Source organism: Dasypus novemcinctus, chromosome 10, assembly GCF_030445035.2.
Source record: "Dasypus novemcinctus isolate mDasNov1 chromosome 10, mDasNov1.1.hap2, whole genome shotgun sequence".
In the NCBI taxonomy this organism is placed as follows: Eukaryota; Metazoa; Chordata; class Mammalia; order Cingulata; family Dasypodidae; genus Dasypus; species Dasypus novemcinctus.
In genome coordinates, this window is record NC_080682.1 from 120,242,393 (window position 1) to 120,252,765 (window position 10,373).

The 10,373-nt window shown below is 38.4% G+C and overlaps 1 protein-coding gene across 2 annotated transcripts in view; it reads left to right on the forward strand.

Annotated features, from left to right (window-relative positions):
- EED (embryonic ectoderm development) overlaps positions 1–3,976 on the forward strand; it is a 37,863-nt gene extending 33,887 nt beyond the window's left edge. The window contains exons 10-12 of one of the 2 annotated variants that reach the window (XM_004455248.5): positions 376–534; positions 1,247–1,320; positions 1,619–3,976. In XM_004455248.5, the coding sequence (XP_004455305.1) occupies positions 376–534; positions 1,247–1,320; positions 1,619–1,745 (360 nt within the window). In that variant the 3' untranslated portion in view covers positions 1,746–3,976. The remainder of the gene's footprint in view (positions 1–375; positions 535–1,246; positions 1,321–1,618) is intronic. The other variant, XM_004455247.5, reaches the window with a different exon arrangement.
- The last annotated feature ends 6,397 nt before the right edge of the window (positions 3,977–10,373 follow it).

Consider the following 10,373-nt stretch of genomic DNA (forward strand, 5'->3'; position numbering starts at 1 on the left):
GCTTTTGTACTATCTAAGTCTATCATTAACTGAGTTCTTCTTCTCCAGAGTGGACATTTAACCTGTAAATATGATGAATATATATTGCTGATGGTCTATATCATTAACCATATTCTAAGAGCTGTTAGTTAAAAAATGATAATAGATGTTAAAATTGGTGGATCTGGGTATCTGAGTTAAGGGTATGCTAGAATACTCTCTGGGGTTTGTGTTATTATTGTAACTCTCCTTTAAGTTTGAAAGTATTTCACACTAAGAAGCCTTAAAAAAAAAGAAGAAAGAAAGTGGTAAGATATTGAGAGGAAAAAATGATAGTGGAAAACAAGCCTTGTTTTTAACTTAACATTTCTTTAAATTTCTCTCTCTCTCTCTAAGTCTTGTGAAAATGCCATTGTGTGCTGGAAACCTGGCAAAATGGAAGATGATATAGATAAAATTAAACCCAGTGAGTCTAATGTGACTATTCTTGGGCGATTTGATTACAGCCAGTGTGACATTTGGTACATGAGGTTTTCTATGGATTTCTGGCAAAAGGTAGTAATAAATTTTCACATTTTGAAGTTATTTGGCTTGTGAAAGACTATTGTAATTTTATTTCTTCCTGTTGTATCTGTATTATTTTTCCTCTGAGAATCTACCTTAATGTTTTGTATTGATTACTTGGCCCTTTGTAATTTTTTTCTACTTCGTGTATCTGTAGACCATATCCAGTGCTTATTATGAATGAATTGGCATTTAGGTGAGGTATCAAGATTTAATTAACACCTGTTACTAAGATTTACTGTTTTAGTAGTGTGTCAACCTGTTGATGTTAGCTTTTTAATAGATAAACTTGAAAAAAGTCACTGGAATGCAAAGACAAAATTTGCGTTATCTAAAATTCTAAAGAAATTTGGAACTAGTATTTTTGGTAGCAAATTACATGGGCATTTATTTTTATTAATAAAGCCCTGGGTATGTTTTCTGTAGCTTTTGTTACAGTTCTTGAAGACAGAAGAGCACCGTGCTAACCATGTAAATTATAAAGCCCTTCCTAAATTTGCAAGCCACCTCTTATTTATTCAAGACATGTTAAGTTTGTATTAGTGTTTTTATTTTCATTTACAAACTAGGCAGAAAGGTTATCAGGAGCACAGCCAGAGTCCTGGAGCTGAGATTTTACTGAATAAAAAAGGTCTCTTAGGGTTGCTTTGAATGCTTTATATTTTATTATTAATTTGTTGTGTTTTTAAATATGTTTAAACAGATGCTTGCATTGGGCAATCAGGTTGGCAAACTTTATGTTTGGGATTTAGAAGTAGAAGATCCTCATAAAGCCAAGTAAGTATTTGGAATTCTGTCAGAATTTCTGCCTTTTTCTCTTAACTGGTATGCCAGTAAAGTATTCATTTTTAATCTAATAATGACTGGTTTTTGTGAATATCTTGGTGGTAATTTATTTCTCTATATAAATTATATGGTGCCTCTTGAACATAAAATATGCCCCAGGTTTTTGGAACTTGAGATTGAACTTGTGAAGTATATTCTAGATTTTAATGCTGTTTGACTTAGAACATGCTTATGCTCTAATTCGCTGTCTTAAGGTACTGACAGCATGAAGTTTTCCTCTTTCTCCCAGGTGCACGACACTGACGCATCAGAAGTGTGTTGCTGCTATCCGACAGACCAGCTTTAGCAGGGACAGCAGCATCCTCATAGCTGTCTGTGATGATGCCAGTATTTGGCGCTGGGATCGGCTTCGATAAATACTTTTTCCTATTCAGAATTAGATAGTTGTATGTGTATAATAGACTCTTTTTGATGTATCTTGTTAGTAAGCGCACATAGAGCATTTAGAGTTGTCTTTAAGCATTCAATCAGGCTGAGCTGAATGTAGTGATGTTTACATTGTTTACATTCTTTGTACTGTCTTCCTGCTCAGACTCTACTGCTTTTAATAAAAATTTATTTTTATAAAGCTGTTTATTAGTTTATTTTCAAGGTGATGAAATGTTGAAAGTAATAAAACTATGTCTTTTTGTAACAATTTTTTTTTTAGTGTTCTTAACTGGAGAAAAATTAATGTAGAGGTTAAAACAGTGGGCTCTAGGACTAAACTGAGCTCAAATCATGGCACTGCCATTAACTGAGACCATGCATGAATAAGTTAACATTTCTTTTGATAGGTGTAAGGCAATTAGAATAATTTTTGACATAAGTAACCTCTGAATGCATTTCATATTGTTTATATATTGGAATATTATCATTGGAGCAAGGAATGAGGCACAAAAAAGGCAAGTGTAGTGGGTTAAAGAATGAAATAAATGGGGAGTATGCCCATGTAACAAGTTGTTGCCCCTTTATCTAGAAAGGTATTATTTAAGAGTGGTCGTCACCAAATTTTGTTGGCCACGTGTTGAAGCAAGTTGGGGGGTGACATCTGCGAGGGGTCAGCCTGCCTCTTCCTCTTCCTCCTCCTCTCAGGGGTCCATGCCGAGCCTCTTCGAGCTCAGCTGTGGGCTGGGTCGGGCTCGCTGCTGGCTGTCAGGAGCATGGCCCAGCTCTCTGCAGGGCCCCAGGATCAGAGTCCTCTCCTCGCCCATGTCCATGGAGCTCCCTCTGTTCCTGGCTGTCTTCTGGTCTTCTCGAGTGTCCGTTTATACAGCCCACCAAGGGGACAGGGATGGGGATTCAACCCTGCGCACCCAAATGAACTGAAGCCCTCATCTTGAATTAACCAAGTCAACCTCAGCCTTTGATTTAAATCAATCAAAGGGTACCAGGCCCAGAGGAACAGACCAGTTCACAAACATCATCTGTATCTTTGGAATTCATAAAAAATACTATCAACTGCCACAGAAGGGCTCATTGTGTATAGGGTAGAGGGCAAGGAAATTGATAATACAAAAGACTAGAAAATGCCAGCAGAGTTAGGACCAAGACCGTGTGGGGAGGATTTAACCTGAAGCAGGGAATGCATACCTGAGCGAGTATGATGCTCAGGTGGCTAATCAGGGGAGCTGTGGTGACAAATGAACTTTGTTCCATAAACCATATCTATATTTTAATTGGTTTTTATATCCTGTAGGTAGAGTTTTTGACAGTGCCATTTTGAGCTGTCTCTGAAGTAAGGTTTACTTCCCTGAAAATAATATAAAGTGCTTACTCTTCAGTAAACAGGAAAACTTATACCACCATTTACCATCTTCATCCAATGGACCCTTTAGGTTTTTTAATTAGGAATTTTAATTAAAATTTAAGCAGCAGGGAAAGTGGATGTGGTTCAAGGAATTGGGCTCCCGTATACCATATAGGAGGTCCAGGGTTTTATACCCAGGCCTGTCTGGTGAAGGTGAACTAGCCCACGTGGCCTGCTGCCCTGTGCAGAGACCTGGTGCAGCAAGATGATGCAACAAAAAGACACCGAGGAGACAATAAGAGAAGCCGACCAGGGAGCTGAGGTGGTGCAAGAGAATGATAGCCTCTCCCCCATTCAGGAAGGTTCCAGGATCGGTTCCTGGAGCAGCCTGATGAGAATACAAGCAGACACGGAAGAACATACAGTGAATGGACACAGCAGACAATGGAGGGAGGGAGGAAAAATATTTTAAAAATTCAAGCAGCAAATCATTTTGTAAATTTTGGCAGTCATAAAATATGAAAATACTGTCACGTCTGTTTAGCAAAGTGAGGTGGTCCAGAGTATTGTAAAAAACATGAAATTCTGTTTGCTTTTCAAGTAACTGGATGAGAATATCATCTACCCTCTGTCTTTAGAAATACATTTTTCACTACTTGATTCTTGAGGTTGCAAAACTAGGATATGGCTATCTTAAGACTCAGACTGAGATTTCACTTACATAGTAAAAATTTATCACCATCATTAGAGTGCTGCTGCTATATTTGTCTCGATCTGGTTTATCTACTGATTGTGAAATATTTGCCTCTATCAATTCTAATGAAAATAAATTCTTAATAAAGATTGCATTGCCTCTCATACATTCTTGAAAGAGGATGCATTATTTTGTGGAGTGCATTAAGATTTGAATGATGGTTTGTTTCACTATTGCAGCTACCTTCTAGATAATTACATCAGTCTTTTATTAGTCTTTTAAAAATGTGGTTGGGAATTATTGATGCATATTGCAATCTTAGCTTTATAGAATAGCAAAATATGTCAAGTCATAGGGAAAATAAGATTTTTAAATGTCCTATAACCTGCTCAACTAAGATGATGGCATAAGATGCTCCATGGTACAACCTCCCAAAGAATCCGAACTAGAAAAATTGGCAAAGCCATCTTCCTAAAAAGTGGAAAACAAAGTTGCAGTAACTGAGAAAGTGCCCAGTTAGGAAAAAGCAGCTTGTGAAATGGTAGGCAAAGCTAACGGTGCCCTTCCAGCCGCCCCTGGCGTGTGCAGCTGGCCTGTGCTCCCATGGGTCCCTGGCCCCGTCCCATGGGGAGCAGGCAAATTCTACGTACATATTGCTGTGCTTGTGTACCACCCAGTCAGGTGGAAACCTGAGAGTGAACCAGGAAATTTGGGGGACTCACTGTTCCAGAATCTGTCCTGAAAGAAGAGAAGAAGCTTGCAGACACATTAAGTTATTACATCATAGCGGCCTGGGGTGAAGGACTACCTGCATTAAGTCATACAATAGTTTCTTGAAGGAAGTAGCCGGGTATGTGAATTCCTGAAAACTGGGTAATCCTAAGGCCAGGAGCAAGTACAAGCCCAGAAGTAGGCTACCCCTGGCTCAGATACGACAGAGGACCCTGCACTTCTCTGAGCTAATGTTGACAGGAGGCCTAAGCTCGAAGGAACCACCAGCTGAAGCAGAACCAGTCGGCAGTCTGTGAAAGGTGCTTTTTGCTTTGGTTTGTTTTTGTTAGTTCTTGAAACGCAAATCTCTCATATCACTAATGATATAAACTTGATCAGTGCAGGGGCTAAGCTACAGAGTTAACAAATGCAGTGTGTGACAAATGATTAAAAGACAAGCAAAGAAACAGGAAATGATGGCCCATCCAAAGGAACAAGGTAAAAATCCAGAAACCACCGATGAGGAGGACATCCAGACTTTGGACTATTAAACTATGGCTTCTAATAAGATACAAATTTTAAAAGAACCAAACAATTCCTGGAGTTGAAGACCACAATAACTGAAATGAAAAATTCCCTAGAAGAGAGAAGGGAAAAGAGACAGAAGGAATATTTGAAGAAATAATGGTAGAAAATTTCCCAACCATACTGAAAGACATAGATATTCCTGTCCAAGAAGCACAATGTACTCCTATCTGAAAAAATTCAAATAGACCAACTCCAAGACACATACTAATCAGAATGTCAAAAGGTCAGAGACAGAAAATTCTGAGAGCAGCAAGAGAAAAGCAATGAATAACATATAAGGGATACCCAGTAAGATTAAGTGCTGATTTCTCACCAGAAATCATGGAGGCAAGAAGACAGTGGTCTGATGCATTTAAGATACTACAAGAGAGAAACTTCCAGCCAAGAATCTTATATCCAGCAAGACTGTCTTTCAAAAATGAGGGTGAAATTAGAATATTCACAGATAAACAGAAACTGAGAGAATTTCTAAGCAAGAGACCAGACTTTCAGGAAATACTAAAGGGTGTGCTAGAGCCTGAAAAGAAAAGACAGGAGAGAGAGGCCTGGAAGAGAGTCTAGAAATGAAGATTATATCAATAAAAGTAACAAAGTGTCAAAAGAGTGGTGGAAATAAAATATGACAGATAAAACTCAAATATATTTGTCAGGAATAAACTTAACCAATGATGTAAAGCACTTGTATTCAGGAAACTGCAACTCAATGTTAAATCAAGAAAGCCCTAAATAACTGGAATAACATTCCATGCTCATGGACTGGAAGACTAAATATCATTAAGATGTCAATTCTACTCAAATTAATATACAGATTTAATGCAACCCCAATAAAAATAACACCAGCATTAAAGAAAAAATTGAAAACACGATCTTTAAATTTACTTGGAAGGGTAAGGAGTCCTGAATAGCCAGAAACATCATAAAAGGGAAAAGTGAACCCTCATCTCCAGACTTTAAATATAATACTTACCTATAGTGGTAAAAACAGCATGGTACTGGCCTAAAGACAGACACAATAGACCAATGGAACCAAATTTATGGTTCAGAAACAGACCCTCATAGGTATGGTCAAGTGATTTTTGACTAGCCTGTCAAACACACAGCTCAGGCAGAACAAACCATTCAACAAATGGTGCTGAAAGAATTGGACATCCATAGCTGAAAGAAGGAAAGAGGACCTCTATCTTACACCTTATCCAAAAATTAACTCAAAATGGACCAAAAAACTAAAAAGCAAGAACCATAAAACTTCTAGGAGAAATTATTGGAAAATATCTTCAAGACCTGGTGGTCAGTGGTAGATTCTTAAAGGAGATAAGAGAAGGAAAGGACTACTGATGTTTAATGTATGTGGAAGTTTTAATTAGCTTTATTGTAAAATTGTGGAAATGTATAGAGTGGATGGTAACAGTGAGTAACAGCTAGTTTATAAATGGGGTTGTGGCTGAAAATGGTAGTCTAGTTATGTAAATGCCAATTGACAGAATGCTTGAGAATAATCTAGGAACTGGATAGCACAGTAAACCAAGAGGTGGGTGAGAATTGTGATTGATGGTAGAAGCAAGAGTGTCCTTTGTTAGCTAGAATAAATGTATATCACTACTGCAGGGTGTTGGGAATGTGGAGAAGCATAGGAAAAATACAGCTGGAGTGACCTATGGACTGTAGTTAGTAGTAATGATATAATATTCTTGCATCTATGTAAAAGATGTACTGTGTTGATAACTGAGGCAGTATGGACAACGTGAGCCAAATGTACATTATGGACATGGTAATAATCAGATGATATTATTTTATCTGTAGCAAATGACACACCACATTTTACTGTGTTGATGAAGGGGTGTTGTTTGGGAATTCTGCACATGTGCATGATTGTTTTATTTGTTTACAACTTCTGTCATAAAAAGTATATTTAAAAAATAATAATAGGGTGGGATGGGGAAAAATACACCAAATGTATAGGTATAGAACTATGATTAGTAGTAAGATTTTGACAGTGTTCTTTCATAGTTTGTAACAAACGTCTCATGACAGTGCAAGGTGTTGGTGGAGGGTTGATGTATGGGACCCCTGTATGATGTTATGCATGTTTGCTTTGTAAGTTCACAACTTTTACTATACACTTAATCATTTATGTATGTTCATGTATAAATGATATAAAGATAATAATTGGATTGGTTAGGAGAAAAATACTTTGTTCAGTAGTAATATTTTGACAATGCTCTTTAATCATCAGCTAAAAAGGTTTAAAAACAATGCAAGTTATTGGTGGTAGGGTGAGATGTTATATATGTTTGTTTGATGTTATATATGTTTGTTTTGTAAGTTCACAACTATTATACATTTATTGTTTATGTATGATATATTTCAATAAACTAAAAAAAAAATTCCCTAGAAGACTTCAACAGCAGATTGAAGCTGGCAAAAGAATCAGTGAACTTGAAGACAAGATAATTGAAATGATTCAGTAGAAGCAGAAAGAAAAAAGTAAAAATAAATACAAACAGCCTAAGAGACCTGTGGGAAACATCAAATGTACCAATATATGCATTATGAGAGTCCCAGAAGGAGAAGAGAAAGGGGCAGAAGGAATATTCAAAGAAATAAAGGGAAAAAGCTTCTCAAAGATAATGAGAGACATAGATATGCACATAGAGCTGGCATGATGAGCAGGTGTGGCAAGCTGACACAACAAGGTGACGTAACAAGACACAACAAAGGAGGGAGCAGAGGTTCCCGATGCCTCCTAAAGAAGGCAGCAAGATGACACGTTCGGCAGGCACAGTGAACTGACACAACACATGACACAAGAGACATAGGGAGGAAAAGCATAGTGAGAGACACAACAAAGCAGGGAGTGGAGATGGCTCAAGCAATTAGGTGCCTCCCTCCCACATTGGACATCATGGGTTCAACTCCCAGTGCCTCCTAAAAGAAACAAAGAAGACAAACAGATAAAGCAAGTGCAAAATATCAAGGCAGTGGGGAAAAATAAATAAAATAAATCTTTAAAAAAAAACTCTAAAAAAAAAAGCCTCCAAACAAATGTTAGACTGTATATGTATGGTAACAGAATAAAACTTTTGTTTTTTATTTTTTTTATTTTTTAAAGATTTTATTTATTTCTCTCCCCTTCCCCCGCCCCCCACCCCGGTTGTCTGTTCTCTGTGTCTATTTGCTGCATCTTCTTTTGTCTGCTTCTGTTGTCAGCGGCATGGGAATCTGTGTCTCTTTTTGTTGTGTCATCTTGTTGTGTCAGCTCTCTGTATTTGCGGCACCATTCCTGGGCAGGCTGCACTTTCTTTCGCGCTGGGCGCACTTTCTTTCGCGCTGGGTGGCTCCCCTTACGGGTGCACTCCTTGCGCGTGGGGCTCCCCTATGCAGGGGACACCCCTGCGTGGCAGGGCACTCCTTGCGTGCATCAGCACTGCGCATGGGCCAGCTCCACACGGGTCAAGGAGGCCCAGGGTTTGAACCGCAGACCTCCCATGTGGTAGAAGGACGCCCTAACCACTGGGCAAAGTCCGCCGCCCCAGAATAAAACTTTTTAAAGAAAGTCCATGGAACTTCACTACACAAGCCCTGAATTAATCTTGTAGGGAATCTTGTAGGGAATCTTGTAGTTTATGCAAGATTGTTCCATAAACTCACAACTCTCTAATAAAGAAAAAATAAAATAAAATAATAAAACAAACCAAAAACCTTCCAACAAAGGAAAACCCAGAATCAAATGGCTTCACAGGGAAATTTTACCAAACCTTACAAGAAGATTTAACTCCAGTTCTACTCAAAGTCTTCCAGAAAACTGAACATTCTAATTTATTCTGAGGCAATATCACCCACAAACCAAAGCCAGATAAAGATACCACTAGAAAAGAAAATTACAGATCAATGTCTTTTATGAATAGAGATGCAGAAATCCCTAACAAAACACTAGGAAACCAATCCCAATAGCACATTAAAATAAGTGTATACTATGATCATGTGGGATTTATCCCAGGTATGCAAGAGTGGTTCAATATAATATAATACACCACATTAACAAAATGAAGGGTAAAAACAACATGATCATCTCAACTGATGCAGAAAAGGCATTTGACAAAACTGAGTACCCCATCTTGATTAAAAAACACTGAGAAAACCTGGGGGAGTGGATGTGGCTCAAGTGGCTGAGCACCTGCTTCTCACATGGGAGGTCCCAGGTTCAGTTCCTGATAGCTCCTAAAAAACAAAACAAACAAAAAGCAAATGAAAAAATCAACTCAGGGAGCCAATGTGGCTCAGTGGTTGGGCACTGGCTTCCCACATACGAGGTCCCAGGCTCATTTCCTGGTCCTGGTACCTAAAAAAAAATAGATAAGTGAAAGAAAGAAAAGAAAAGAAAAGAAAACTAGTATGGAACATACCTCAACATAATAAATTGCATATAATAAAACCCACTGCTAAAAGCACACTCAGTGGTGGCACACCACTCAAGCTTTCTCTCTGACATTAGGAACAAAACAAAATATCACACTGTCTCCACTGTTACTGTACTGGAAATTCTATCTGGAACTATTAGGCAAGAAAAGGAAATAAAAGACATCTAAATTGAAAAGGAAGAAGTAAAACTTTCTCTATCTGCAGATGACACAATCCTATACACAGAAAAATACAAAACAAAGCTCTTGGAGTTAATAAATGAATTCACAAAGTGGCGGTGTGTGGCACAGATGACTTGCATTCTCTCCCCCAAACTTTCCGTTCTTACTCCTCCCAATCAAAGCAACATTCCATTTCTAAATAGTTAAAAGACAGGCCTCCAGCACTGGTTGTGAACGTGACTGATCAGTAAATCTTGGCATGCTTCATTCTTTAGAAGTCCTGCTGCCTCGTGTGCCTCCCCCATCTGCACGTAAACATGCATTCTAGAAGACTGATCTTGTTTTGCAGTAACTGGATGATTGAGCTCAGAACTGTCATCTCTCCTCCCACTGCCAAGGACAAGGACCCCACATGTGCCCCCTAATAAACGCTCATTTATTCACCAAGCTGGACTTGTCTGCGTCATTATTAGGTCTGATGTACCCCTGTCGGTTCGGTGGGAAGTTGTCATTTTATACAGCTCTTTGCTATACTCAGAATAGGCTGGGTACAAGATCATCATTTAAAAAATCATTAGTGTTTCTGTGCAGTAGGAATGAACAATTTGAAGAGGAAATCAAGAATAATTATTCCAGGGAAGCGGATGTGGCTCAAGCTACTGGGCTCCCGTCTGCCACACGG